The sequence below is a fragment of the Rousettus aegyptiacus genome, unplaced genomic scaffold (assembly GCF_014176215.1).
Source record: "Rousettus aegyptiacus isolate mRouAeg1 unplaced genomic scaffold, mRouAeg1.p scaffold_m13_p_12, whole genome shotgun sequence".
NCBI classification, from domain to species: domain Eukaryota; kingdom Metazoa; phylum Chordata; class Mammalia; order Chiroptera; family Pteropodidae; genus Rousettus; species Rousettus aegyptiacus.
In genome coordinates, this window is record NW_023416287.1 from 20,417,598 (window position 1) to 20,432,212 (window position 14,615).

The 14,615-nt window shown below is 46.1% G+C and overlaps 2 protein-coding genes across 4 annotated transcripts in view; one reads left to right on the forward strand and one right to left on the reverse strand.

Moving 5' to 3' along the window:
- The first annotated feature begins 1,338 nt into the window (after positions 1–1,338).
- On the forward strand, positions 1,339–7,863 carry PDRG1 (p53 and DNA damage regulated 1). The gene is made up of 5 exons (XM_016148834.2): positions 1,339–1,502; positions 3,003–3,078; positions 4,120–4,194; positions 6,213–6,293; positions 6,909–7,863. Exons 1-5 carry the CDS (start codon positions 1,416–1,418, stop codon positions 6,989–6,991), a joined length of 402 nt encoding a protein of 133 aa, XP_016004320.1. The 5' UTR covers positions 1,339–1,415; the 3' UTR covers positions 6,992–7,863.
- A 382-nt stretch (positions 7,864–8,245) lies between these two features.
- TTLL9 (tubulin tyrosine ligase like 9) overlaps positions 8,246–14,615 on the reverse strand; it is a 36,148-nt gene continuing 29,778 nt past the window's right edge. For all 3 annotated transcript variants that reach the window (XM_016148832.2, XM_016148831.2, XM_016148833.2), the window contains 2 exons: positions 13,893–14,017; positions 8,246–9,973 (listed from right to left, as the gene is read on the reverse strand). In XM_016148832.2, coding sequence (XP_016004318.1) covers positions 9,897–9,973; positions 13,893–14,017 — 202 coding nt within the window. In that variant the 3' untranslated portion in view covers positions 8,246–9,896. The remainder of the gene's footprint in view (positions 9,974–13,892; positions 14,018–14,615) is intronic.

Consider the following 14,615-nt stretch of genomic DNA (forward strand, 5'->3'; position numbering starts at 1 on the left):
TTCTCCCTTCCTTCCCAGGGCTTGTGTCTGTGTTTCTGAACCAGAAGGTGTTTACACAAAACACCCTGATTTTGGCGACAAATTCACCCTCAATGAGGAATCCTTAATGAATCTTTCTTTCCCTATACCAGGCGGCTACAGGGAAAATTAGCTCTGCCTCTGGCAGTTGAAGACAGCCAAAAGCCAAGCAAAGAGGAGGTGCCACTGAGACTTCTAGGGCCACGGTTCAGGGGAGGGCTTTTATTCAGGATCCAGAGATAGCTGCGGTATGGAGACCGGAGAGCTTCTAGACCCACGTTGGCTCCTGATTTTCTGCCTGACAAGACATTGATTGCCCTTCTTCCAGCCTGAATCTGCAGCTGTGAAATGGGGAAGGAATAACCCACCCATACAAGGTTGTGAAATTCAAAGTAAGGCAAGGGATGTAATAATGCTTGGTCACAAGGAGCCAAAAGGATAAATAGAAAGCTAGACTTAGGGAGGCAGGAGGTAAGAGTTCTAATACCAGGCCTGTTCTTGATTTTTAAAAGTCCTCGCCACTCTCTGAGCCTTGGTTTTCCAGCTGTACAATGAGGGGTTTGGGCATGATCTCTAGGGAATCCTCTGGTTCTGAAGGACAGCCAGTTTTCACTTGCCAGCCTCTTCTTGGAGGTCCTCTTGGATCATACGGCCCACACGGATTCACTTCCCAGCACTTACAGACCTTCTTTTTCAAGCTGGCACTTCGTTGCTCACTGTCTATGGTTTTCCAGCCCCTTCCTTGGGTCTAGATCAACTACTCCCGACATTGAGCCCAACACAAGGGGTCAATGAACACTGGTCAAAGTGAATTAAAAATGATTCCTGCCTCCTTCTGATCCTGGGGAAAGACGAGGAGGGTTTTTATTCACTTCCATGGAAACTGAAGGTGTCAGAGGTTAAATATGTCACACTGCCACACAGGCCTCCTTGGTGCACCCCAAACGGCGGAAGAATGATATATTTTTCCAAAGCCCTATCACTGCCTGCCAGAGTATATAATTATTTGTTTTGTCATTAATTGTCGGTGTTTCCCACTAGAATGAAGTTGCAATGAGGGTAGGGACTTTGTTTTGTTCACTGCTGCATCCTCAGTACCTAAAACTGCCCGGCACATAATAGCTGCTCAGGAATACGTAAAAGGAAGAAGGGAGAGGTTGAGGCCGCATTGCGGACAGCGCTCTCCGGGCCTGCAGGGGGAACTCCAGCCCCGCCCCCAAACGAGGCCCCGCCTCTTGCGTTCTGCTGACGCGCGTGCATTGGACCTTGCGCACCGCCGTGCGTGTTTAATGCGCATGCGCACCGGAAGCCTGCCTCAGAGCAGCGCTTGCGCAGGCAGAGCTAGAGGGGAGCTTGAGGCCTGGTGTCGCCTAGTGGGGTCGGAGCTGGCGGGTACCATGCTGTCACCTGAGGCCGAACGGGTGCTGCAGTACCTGGTAGAAGTGGAGGAGCTCGCCGAGGCGGTGCTAGCGGACAAGCGGCAGGTGGGCGGGCCGTCCGTGGCGCTGGGGCCGGGGTTCGGCGGTTGGGGCCTGGTGGCGAGCGCTGTAGGGAAGCATAGGGAATCTAGCTCCAGCACTAACTGGCAGTGAGTTGACCCTAGTTGGTGCCCTAACAGCTGTGACCATAGACAGGGCAGTTGTGAGGTAATGTGGTCGAACGCTTGGCACAGCGCCTCGCTGCACCGATTTAAACGGCACATATTAGATGATTGCCTGCCCTGTACTAGGCATCCCCTCTCTCTGTCCTTCCTCTGCCCCTTACCGTGCTCTCCGGATCCCGATCCATTGCCCCTTGGATCCATTGGGCGCTTTACCTGAACCCTTTTTTCAAAATGCAATTCCTGGGCCCCCTCATTGACCTGGCCTGTACCGTCCCAATCAAGTCCCTTAGGGGGAGGAGAGGAATTGAAGAGAGGCCTGAGTTTTTTGCACAAGGGTGGGGACGCGGGAGGAACATGGGTCCTGAATCATGGAGGGCCTTGTAGACCTTAACAGGAAGTTTAGATCTGGTTCTAATCGAAGTGCCAAGTGTTTGAAGGGATTTCATGGGGGGCAGAAGGACGAGATCATTGGATTTGGGTTTTAAAAGGATCCCTCTGGCCGCTCCGTGGAGCACAGAATATACTGGGACAAGGGCCTGGTGGGGGCCATTGCCAAAGACTAGGAAAGGGATGGGTCAAAATATATTTTGGAGATGGACCAAGTAGGTATCGAACAGGAGTGAGGGAATAGGAGGAGTCAAGAAGATGGAGTCATGACTCTTCTCTAGTTAAAATGATTGGCCTGCGGGGTGTTTACTGAGAAAGGGAAGATATGGGTAAGAGCCTGTATTAAACACTGCATCATGGTGTGCTTGTTGATGATAATAGCAGTTCACCAAGTACTTACTGTGTGTCAGGTACTGTCCTAATTCATTTTGTTGCTAGCTCAGGAACCTATGAGGTAGGTACTGATCATATCTTCATTTTTCAGAGAAGTAAATAGGGAGGTGAAATTGTACAGTGCACAGCAGGCAGCAGGATTCAAACCTGGGTATTCTGGCTCCAGAGCCACCTTTCTCTAGCACCACATTATACTGCCTCGCTTCCTTGGTAGCTGTTGTGTTGTTACCATCCCAGTGCCCTACCCCCTGCCGATCCAATCTAGTATTGTTGGGCTTCTCTTGATACTAGTTAAGGATCAGCTGGAAGAGCTTGTTTATTCTCCTGGTGATTCTGAAATGCCCTAAAGCTTGAGAACTAGCATTCCAGTTCTCTCGGGGCGGGAAAGACACCTGCACAAAGCATGGTCTTTAAGGACCTGGAAGCTGAGTGGGGGTAAGAAAGACATTCACACATCAATCTATTTTAGACTGGACACTAAAAGTAACCCAGGAATGATGTCTTATTGTTTCTGTTAGGTTTTAATAGCTTCTGGTCTATTGGGAGGTGACAGGCTGGGGCAAGAGGTAGCTGAGTTCCCTCTTGCATTTGTGCTTCTCAGATTGTGGACCTGGACACCAAAAGGAATCAGAACCGAGAGGGCCTGAGGGCCCTGCAGAAGGATCTCAGCCTCTCTGGTAAGTCAAGACCCTCACTGTAGCCCAGGAGGCCTGTTCAACTTTCTGTTTAAGGCCTTTGCCTTGTCCTTAATAGAGACCAGGCAGGAGGCCACAGGTATGTGACACAGCCTGTGGAGATAGGAGAGAAAATTTTGCAGGTCTGACACAGACTGTGGTTCAGTATTTTAGCTGCTCACCTCGATGACAGGTCATCAATGATGGCACTGGAAAACTGGGAGGCAGGGAATAAAACAGTTCGATTTCTAACCTTGTGTTCTACAGATGATATAACAACATAAATACATCCTTGAAAACTGAGAAAGCTGAAGAAAGGACTGGACGTGAGATAGGTGTTGTGTTGAAGGAGGAGCTCTTTAGAGGTCAAGTAGCTGTGACAGAGTAAGCAAGGGGGAGGGGCATGTGACAAAGTTGGAAAGATGGGTAGAGGCCAGGCCATAATGAAGGGAAGAAGTTTGAATTTTGTTTAAAGTACATTGGAAAATCTGAAACCTTCCAGTTGCTTCTCATCTCACCAGAGTAAAATCCAGAGTCCTGTAAGACCCCATGTAATCCACATGCCCTTGAACTCTAATATCATCTCTACTCTCCCCCTCACTCATCGACTCCATTCTCACCGGTCTCCTTGCTGTTCCTCTAACACCCCAAGCATGTTACTGATCTTCACTGTTCCTGATTCCTCTGCTTGGCTCACTCTTTCCCCAAATGTCTGCAGGGCTCATATCCTCACTTTATTCTAATCTCTGACCAGATGTCACATAATTAGTAAGGCTTTCTCAGACCACTTGGTATAAAAAGTCCCTCTCCTATTATAGCATTCTGTCTTACCCTGGTTTATTTTCCTCTACAGTTCTTAAGACTTGTCAGGGTCTGACAAATGATGTCTTTGGTTGTTTATTCCCCCTCCTCCACTTTAACTTAAGCTCTGCAAGAGCAGGAACTTTGTCTTGTTCTTCTGTGTTCTCAGCATCTAAAACAATGCCTGGCAGGTAGTAGGTGCTCAAAGATATTTGTTGAAGGAATGACCATTTACCATTTCAGAAGATGTGATGGTTTGCTTCGGGAACATGTTTATCAAGATGCCTCACCCTCAGACAAAGGAAATGATTGAGAAAGGTAAGACTTTCCAGGCATGGGTCAGGGACACAGCTGCCTCCCTCACCAGCCTTAGTCTAAACACAGAACTGAGAGTCAGGCTTTGGACAGCTCTATGAGAACTGGCTGTGTTAAAGGGTTCAGACCGATGTAAGTTTCAATACCTGCCTCTATTTCATCATCTCTAAAGGGGGTGGTACATCTCTAAAGGGGGTGGTACATCTTTGTAGCATAGTTGTGAAGTTGAAAACAAAATAGTGTGTGTGTCTAGCATACTGCTTGTTTAATAGTGAGAAACAAGTTGGACCACAAACAACAGAAAACCCAACAAATTGAGGCTTGAGATAATACGGTCTGTTTTTCTCATGAAAGAAGTCGTATAGAGGTCAGCAGTCTAAGGCTGGCATTGCTGCTCTGCATTGTCACCTTAGTACATCCTCATGGTTATGGTACATCATTGCAGGCCTCATGCCCACATGAAAGCCTGGAGGAAAGGCAAAGGGCTTTCTCCATATTTGGCCTTGCCTTCCATTTTGGAATTAAGATTGTCATCCTCTGCTCACATCTCTATGGCCAGAATTAAGTCACATGGCCACCCACAGCTGCAAGGGAGCCTGGCAGAGTGAGCTTTTATTTTTTACATCCCCAGCAAGACACACTGGGCTGAAAATGGAGGTTTGGACAGAGTGAACCTCTAGGGTCTACCACAGCTTGGGTGCTCAATAGATGTTACTCAGTCTCACCACAATCCTTGAAGCTCTTTGGAGAGGCATCATAAAGGCAAAAAGTCAGGTGGCAAGTGAGTCCTTAGCTGGGGGAAGGGCAGGTTCTACATATTTTGTCTTTCCCACCCTTGAAAATGTAAGGGCCAAGAGGACCAGCAAGGTTGTCTCCATCCCTGAAGACAGATTGTCTTTATTGAAATCAAAATTCTAGCAAAGGAAACTAGACAAGGTTGGGGGAGAATTTTCCAGCTGCCCTGTTAAACCACATACACTAATATTATGTTTATAAAATTAAGAGTTGTCATTGTACTTGGGTGGTGGGCTGGAGGCCACTCAGGCTAGGCTTTCATAGGGGTCACTTACATGGGTTCAGAATCTGGTCCTCAGCTCTCTTGGCCCACAAATGTGGTCTTGTCACCAAATTAGAAGGATTCTGGGACATCATCATCTCTGGTTCTCAGAGATTGACATAGGCTAAACAATCTCATGAGATACTGGGCTGATTGTTTACATTGAGTAAACCACTTTAAAACATTGAGTAGAACCATTTCCCAGGCCAGGAGGCTCGGCTGGTCAGGAGTTCTCCCCATGAGAAAGAATGAAAGTATGGGGAAGACAAACCTGCTGGAATGTCTCTCATGAGCAGGGAAAAATGGAGCAGGTAGAGTGGGTTGGGTGGCATTAATCAGTTACATCATTGAGCTTATTAGCCTTCACGTCTCATAATGCAGTTTGCCTTCAGGTACCATCTGTAAGATAACCTTTTTTATTTACTGTGGCTAATTAGGTTAAACTTGAGCATTTGGCTTGCCCATTGATTGTTTAGGTTGTTTAGTTTGTGTGTTACTACAATCATGCTTTTCTAAAAACTCCTCACCTTCATGGACTTGGGTTCATAAAATCCATTAGTCACCCATTTTCCAACCATCTTAGGGTAGACTGAGTCTAGGTTCTTCATTTTGTCCTCACATTTGAATTTCCATAATTTCACTATGCGAGGGTGACCTAAAATCGTCATGTTGCCTTATATATTGACCAGCCCAAGGTACTTTGCATAATGAAAACAGATCAGGGGACTGAGAGGGGACTGGTGTGCTCGATCTGGTTCTGGGCTCACTCAGTGGTTGTGAGCAGGTCACATCCCTTTTCTAGCCTTTAGGTATTTTCCTCAATTGGTCTCCGAAGTCCCCTTTTCCTTCCCAAATGCTAAGAGCATTTGCTGTCAAGGAGAGCTAGAGAGAGGCTGACATCCCCAACTCCTTTTCAGTCAGTCTGTAGTATAACCTCATCCTGTTTGTTTATCTCATTTTTCAGATCAGGATCATCTGGATAAAGAAATAGAGAGACTCCGGAAACAACTTAAAGTGAAGGTCAACCGCCTACTTGAGGCTCAAGGTATTGGCCTGGGAGGTTTGGAGGGGGACTAGAAACCAGGAGGGGAGAGAACCGTCAACACGGACTTGAAAGGGCAGGGGTGAGAAGCACCCCCAGGTGGGCAGTGGCCTGGGCAATGGCCTGAGTGGCACTGAGGCTGTGGGAAGTGGGCAGTGGGCAGTGGTTGTCTCTAGTTTATGGGGTCTTGTTTCTGTCATAGGTTCTTTTCCAGGTACCAGGATGAGACTGAGGTATCTCACATTATATGCCAGGGCATGGTGTAGGGACCAGGATAGCTCTGACTAAAAGGACTCAGAAGGCCTGAGTTAGGTGATTGAGGTCAGAGCTGAATTTCTAGGTAAACCTAACCACTCCAGATTGGCTGGCAGAAATCTGGAGGTCTCTGTGTAGCAGAGTCATGACTCTGCAGGTTCTTGGTAACTCAGGAGTGGGTGTCAGTATATGTTAGTCAGTGCATTGCACATTTGAGGCCATTCCCCATCAGAACCCAAGGTCAAGTGTTTGGCAGCATGAATATATAGTATAAGCCCCTTTCTTGGGCCTGACTTCAGGGCCAGTAGGTTGGAAAGCAGGAGGCCTGACTCACTCATTGATAGATTGTTTTTCTTCCCCTAGGCAAACCAGAGCTGAAGGGTTTTAATCTGAACCCCCTCAACCAGGATGAGCTTAAAGCTCTCAAGGTCATCTTGAAAGGATGAAACTCAAGAACCAAGATGGGAGACCTAAGACCAGCATCCACACTGGGGTCATGAAGGACCTAGGACTCTCCAACCTTGAAACCTAAAAGGACAGGATTTACTCTGTAAAGGGACAGGCGTCAGGAATTCAGCCATGACTTCTGTCCGAAGCCTCTTTATCTATAGCACTTGGCTGCTGTGATGGCGGGAGGGAACCCTTCACTTGCCAGTGTCTGCTTGGCCTAACCACTGGGGCTGAATGGACACAAGACCCATTGACAGGCCTTGGCAGCCACCAGTGAGTGTGTGGGGGTATGAGAATGACTGCAACAGGCACTTCTCAACAGTGGCCTGCTGTTCAGATGGGCCCCGGGCAAGAACGAAGGGCGAGGGGAAGAATAGGAGCTTCATTCCAGCATTCCTCTAAGAAAAGGAGAAAGACATTTTCAACAGAATTAGAATAAAAACAGGAGGCCCACAGGTGGTTTCTGAACTAAGGACAGAATCTTGGTGCTTCATGGTTCACCACAGTCATCTGTGGAGGAGACACACCATTTTCCTCCACTGTCTCCATTTTAACCTGTTTTTCCTACTTTCTCCCAGATGGAGCCCTGAGTGGGCACTGCTTATCCATCCCCTGCAGCTGCTTTTTAGTCAGGAACGCCTTGTAGAACCCTGCACCGGAGATGAGTGAGGGGGACTGCCTCAACATGCTGCGTGCATTCAGGATGTCCCTCCACCATCTCTGAAAAAAAAGCAGGTCCTGGGGCCAGTGCTGCTTTCAGAGTTCCCGTCTGCCTTCAGTGGTCTCGGGTCCTAATGTAAATGTGCTGTGAGGACAACACAGTGTCTTTCCTGTTCATTGAGGGCTCAATAAATGTTCCCTAAATGAATGAATAGTACCTACTAGTCTTTACCACATTCAGTCCTTGAGAGCACACCATTCCCTTTAGGATGCCACCTGTGAAGGGACAGTGGTTCCTCCTTAAAATGATGGGATTAGACGGGCAGTAACAACAAATGGCAGAATGGAGAGGGCTCACTGCCATTCCCCTTGCTCCACTCAGCGCCTGCCAATAATTATGTGGGAAAACAGGCTGGTATGGCCAAATCTTAAGTTTTCTTTAAGAGGGCTAGAAATTTGGATTTTTAAGTTGAATTTTTTGTTTTTTAAATCTTGCTAATTTAGAAAATTTTGGTAATGGGTATTGGCCAAACAAAATACATAAGTCAGATTTGGCTTAGACCTATGATTATGCATCCTCTTGAGTTTTGTTTTTTTTTTTTTTTTAGTAGAAATTCTTGTGTTTTTCCCATGATGGCCCAAGAAGTAGGAAGATGGACTTGGAAACTAAGTCTGCTCACAGTAGACTAATTAAAGGAACTGATTTAACTCTAGGTAGTGGAATACTACACAGCTATAAACAAGAATAAAGAAACTCTTTGGGCACTGATTTGGAACAAGTCCAATTAAGTCAGAAAAGCAAGCAGCAGGCAGGTGTCTAATAAGCTGGTGATTTGTAATCACTAATGATGTGGTTCCGTTGGAACAGAAACTACATGGTTGGGGTGAAGAGAATGTTGCCGTTACTTGCATATTTTTAAATATAAATTTTAAAAGTTGGGAGTTGCAGCATTCACTTTGGTGGATACTATCTGATATTAATGCCTGTTTTATAATTTCTGTGTGAACATTGCCCCTGCCTGTCTGGCAAGGTGGATGCTATGCGAAAAAGCCAAACATTCTGCTGGAAAGGTGGAACCTATGCTTGAGGCTGTCTGGACTTGCCACAGTATCAAGGATGGAGGGAAGTCACCATGCTCAAGGCAGGCCCAGAGTGGCCTGGCTTCCGGCCTTCCAAGGTTAACCGGATTTGCCAGTATTTTCCTTCCAAAAGCCCTTCTCTGGGCAGTTAGATTCTGCTATCTGCAGCCAATAGAGCTATCCTGAAGCAGAGAGAATGGTAGAGGAAGCTGCCTGGGGTCTGATGTGAGGTCCCCCATGGAGTAGTTAGCCTATCAGACCACTCTTGCCGTAGCCCCTATTAAACCAAGAGGTGGCATGGGAGTGTAGGAATGAAAAATGCAGACATTTTTTTACTTGCGCCCAGCTCCCCAAGCCATCTCCTTGTCTGCCAGCCCAAGGCTTTCCGGTACAAAAAGCTCAGCTCCCAACCTGAGCAGGAAGGCCCAGAAAGGCACCAACATCACCCAGCTGATTTAAAGTACACCTTTGCAGGGAACCTCACTAAGCAGTTCTGCCTTCCTTATCGTTCCATTATCCATCTGAGAAATGGGGATGCTCTGGTGTACTGGTTTTCAGATGATCAGGAGAGCTCTATGGCTTCCCTGACATGAAAGGTCAGGGTATTACAAAGAGGGGAAGATGTACTTAAGGTTCAGTCCTCCATAACCCCAATAAACAATCTCATTACTTGCTTTGCAAGCGCAGCTTAAGACAAGTTCCCCAGCCCCTGAGCTTTTGTTCCTGGAGGATCCTTTCAGCACTGACCTCTTGGGGGACATCAATGGGTCAAAGTCAGGAGGATGTGGCTGCAGTTGATAGCATCCCCTGAGTGAGGCCCGGTGCCCAGTGACTGAGTAAGGGCTGAGCTCATTTATTAGACGTGATCTCTCTGGTATAGCAGAACTTGCTGCACTTACTCTCTTTGGGCCTGATCACTAAGCCAATCTGTTAAGGTTAAAATCTATCCAGTCCTAGGAGACCTATCTGTCTCCTGGTGCAAATGCCCAGGGGTGAGGTGTGGAAATCCAGGGGGCCTGGCCCAAGCAGCAAGCAGTAGGCATGTCTCAGCCAGAGAGAGGGAGGAGGTGATCTGAGGTGCTGCTGTGCTGGAAACGGAGTGAGGAGAGGACCGGCTGGCATGGTACCTCCCAGAGTCGCTTTCCTCCCAGTGGCTGGGTATTAGCCGGAAGCTTTCTTCTGGCCTTGAAGGGAGTGGAACAGCTGCCTCAGCTGTTTTTTCCGATCATTGATGCAACCTGGAAGGAAAGTGGAGTTAGCTGGGATGGTCTGTCCTTAGGAAAGGGTGTTGGGGGGGCGCGGAGTGGAGTGGCCTGTACTTCCACCATCTGGAGCCAGGGGGGCATAGCGGGAGCCATGCAACCATGGGTGGCCTATGGTTTGCATCTTGGCTCCACTCCTGAAGTGCCGTGGCCCTTAAGCAGGTCATTTTCCTATTTAAGCATCAGTTTTCTCATCTGTAAACCAGGATACCTGCTTCATGGGATAAGTGTAAGAATCATCAAAAGAAGGTAACATTCATTTGGGACTTAGCTCAGGTGCTAAATGTCAATTAACTTGTTAAGCACTTGCCAGAATGATGTGTAGAAGAGAAAACAGGTTCAGAGTGGTTAAGTAATTTGCTCTAAAACACACAGTAAGGAGATCCAGGGTTTTAACCCAGGTCATCTAGCTCCAGAGGTCAAGCTCTTAACTACTGCCCACATTGCCTTCCTTCTGGGCTTTGCTCAGTGAAAATGCATTTATAGCTATCACAGTGCCTGGTACCTAATAGGTTAAATGTTAGCTTTCTTCCCTTAGTCAACCCTACGTGTCAGGCACAATCAGCTAAGAGATGAATCTTCCCCACAAGTGGCACCTAATGGAAGTGTGTTCCAGGCAGTCCATACTGAGAGGCTGATGTGAGCCTCCGAGACACCTCCCCCAGTTCATGGTGTCACCCACTTCCTTTCTGCTTTCAGAGCTGATCCTGAAGGCATTTCCATTGGTCATTTAATCTTCTGCCAGGCACATTAATGGCACTCTCAAATGCTGGTTGAATGACTGAATCCTCAAGGCCATAGCTACTGACCAGGAGGTGCTAGCCAACTTTCTTAGCACTTCAAAGACTGTCCCTGCCTCCTAAGCACTCACAGGCCATCAAGGCTTCACTGAGCTGAGAGCCCACTATCTGCAGCCCCAGGATTTTCCAAAGTGAGTTCCATGGAACCCTAGCTTTGTAATTGGCTCATTCATAACTCCTAAATCTTTGTGTTTAACGCAAACCTCTTCTTGGAGTTCTAGACTCCTCTCTGAGTTACTTACTGATCTTTTCACCAGGAGATCCCTCAACACATCTCTAAATCATCTTATCAATACTCTTCCCATTCCCAATCTGCTCCTCTTATATTCACCACCATCTTCCCAGACACTCCACTGGAGACTTGGGGATTATTCTAGAGACTTCTGAATCAGTGGTTCTTAACCTAGGCTATGCTTTAAGAGTCATCTGGGAGCTTTAATAAAAGACTGATGCCCAGACCAACCATATCTTTATCTCCAGCAGGCATTAGTCTTTTTTAAAGCTCCTGTGTGATTCTAATATGCAGCCAAGGTGGAGAACCACTGTTCTGAATCTTTGCTACTCAAATAGGGTCAAGGAACCAGCAGCACTGATATCTGAGGTGGATTGTCAGCAGAGAGCTGCAACAATTTCTCCCATTCCTATATGCACACCTCTCTGCAAGGTGACTTTGTCACCCTACTCACCAAGAGGTGGGCTCTATTTCCTCACACCATGAAATTGGGCTGAACTAGCTTAAACTAGTGGATTGTGGCAGAATGACACTGTGGGACTTCTAAGCCTACCTCAAGAAGCTTCACTGTCTTCTCTCGCCTTCTGGGAATACTGAGACTACCATGGGAAGAAGCCCAGACAGCACTGCTGGAGAACAGATGGCCACCTGAAAGAGGCCCAGCCGACAGTATCAACCGCCACACATGGGAATAGGCTATCTTAGGCCATCGAGTCTCAGTAAATCTGACAGGTGCCTGCAGCCCTATGAGTGATCCTGGGTGACACCTGAAGAATGAATAGCAAATAAGATAGTTGTTTTGAGCTATGAGGTTTGGGGAAGATTTATTTCACAGTAATAGTAACTCATAGAGCATCACCTGGGAGCTTGTTAGATATGCAGAATCTGAGGCCCCATCCAGACCTATTAAATCTGCATTTAAACAATACTTCCATGTGATTGTGTGCACAGCTTAAGAGCACTGTATAGTCATCCTCCAACAACACAGTGTGGCAGACACTAGGGATCTGCTGTGGAAGAGCCATTCACAAATCCCACTTTTGCCTTCCTCAAGGCAAACTATCTGACACCCTAGGCTTCCTTGAAGCTGGGGTGGCTATGTGACCCAGTTCTGGTGGGTAAGGTATCAACAGAAATCTCTGAGAGGGCTCCCCTTTTGAAATAAAGAGTCAAAGCTTGAAGGAAAGGTTTTGGCATTAGGGCTTTCCTATTTCTTCCTCCCTGGGACAAAGACATAATGTCTGGAGTTAGAGCAAGCTATCTTGCAACCACGAGGCAACGAGCATGAGCATCATGGCAACCTGCTGAGTGGTGAAGCAGAAAAGAGGAAAGATCAGGGTTCTTGGGGGCCTCGTGCAGCCATTGTGTCAGCCCTGTATGGCCAACCCTAAGACTTCCTGTAGCTCAAGACAAGTCAGTACCTCTCTGTGTAAGTAGTTGGCTTTTTAATTGCTTGCAGCCGAACCCGATCCTAAATCATACCAAACCCTCAAGTTTTAAAACATCATCAAAAAAGAAGATGCTGCAAACAAAATTTAAAAGGCAAATTACAAACTCAGGAAAATGTTTACAGTAAGTTTGACAGAGGGGTAATATCCTCAACATGTTACTATCCAAGGCCTTTATACATTTAGGAAAATGTAAACAACCCATTAAAAAATAGATAAAGAGTATGATCAGCTTACAAAAAAAGATATGCAAATTTAAAAATCTGAAACCTTACCAGTAATCAATGGAATGCGTAAACTGGCAAAGTTTTTTGTTTGTTTTTTTGTTTAAATTCAGTGCTAGCAAATTCATGTACTTTTTTAGAAAGCAATTTGGCTGTAATAAGTCCATCCCCTTGACCCAGGAATTCTACTTCTAAAGATCTGTCCTAAAGAAACAGCCAGATTTTTAGTTGAGCTTTATATGAAAGGAAGTTCATCATGGCATTATTTATAAAAGTAAAAAATTGAAATCATGCCAAGTGCTCAATTATAAGAAATTGGTTTAGCAAATTTGGCATCTATACAAGCTAGAATATTTTGTAGCCATATGGTAATTTTATCTTTAATTGCATGAAGGGACAGGAGAACCTAGCAGTCAGGCATTCAGGTTTTGGAGTCAGACAGATTGGAGTTCAAGACCCAGCTCACCACTTATAACTGAGACCTTAAGCAAGTTGTATAACATCTGGAGACCATTTCTTCATCTATAAAATGATAATAAAAGCCTAAAATGAAATTAGATAATATATGTAAATATTTAGTCTGGACCTGGCCAAAAAGTGTTTCCAAAAGGGAGGCTCATATTAATGTTGCTGAATAATGTGGAAAATGCTATGTGGAAAAATGGGACTCAAAACTCCAGCCTAATGCCAATTTCGAAAAAGAAAAAGTATGAATATATGCATTTTTGAAAAACTGGAAGGAAATACACCAGATTGTTAAAGATGGTTATGTCTGGATGTTTTTTAATTTCCTTCTTAAGTTTTCAAATATTCTACAATAAGTGTGAATAATTTTTATAATCGGAGAAAGTTTTTATTTTTTTAAATACCAAGTTTAAAGTCCTGAAGTCCTTAGTTTCTCTTAACATATTGTGCAGGGTTTTTTTCCTAGGCCTTTTGAAATCCATTTCCTGATTAGTATCTCTCAGATGTGCCAGGCAGTATTCTAGGCACATATTGAGATAGTAAATATTTAATCTCCATTTTACAGATGAAGAACAGAGAGGTTAAGTCCTTTGCCCAAGGTCACACAGCTGGTAAATTGTAGATCAAATTAAAACGGTTTAACCACTGTGCCAAGCTGCCTCCAAGAATACCTGGCACCTCCCATGATATATCCCTGGTACCCCTTCCCCACCTGGCCCCACATACCGAGGTGTGTGTTGGTCACAAAGTTCCCCATCCCCGACAGGTCAGGTGTCCCCTCTTCTCTGCTGACAGGGCCATCATTCCACATGAGGTCAAAGCCTCCTACTCGCTTCTCCCTTCCAGTGAGTCTGGACAGACAAGAGACATAAAAGATTAATGAACGTGCATCTGGTGGGGTCTGAGGACCCGAGCCAGGTTCCTGATTCACCCTGTACTCTACTGGTTCCCACACTGTCAAAATTCCTTCCTTTGTCCGTCCATCCATTCACTGGCTGTTTCCCAGGTGCCCACACAGGTCTCAGAGGGGTTGTCCTTAGGCTCCCACACTTGCCCTTGGTAATGTACACCTACTTGTGCATTCTGGTTTAAAGTCTGCTGTCCTCCCCAGATCATAAACTCCATGAAAACAGAGACTGGGTCTATCATGTCCTTTACTGTGTCCCCAGGGCCTGGCACACAGTAAGGGCTCAGATATTTGTTGAATAAATAAGCGATGGTAGACATAGTGGACACTTGAGTTTCTGCCTACTCAGCATCCATTTCACCTTCTTTCAGTCTAAGAGTACCTTGGTTTTTCCTTTGAGAATCATTCCTTCCTCTCTCACTCATATGGCTCAGGTGGGTTTAATCTCACCACATGGGTGGTGGGCATAAGACTTAGGCCTGCCCAATCAGAGTCATAATGATTGGTTAATAGATGGGCATGTGACCCAATCCCCACCAATG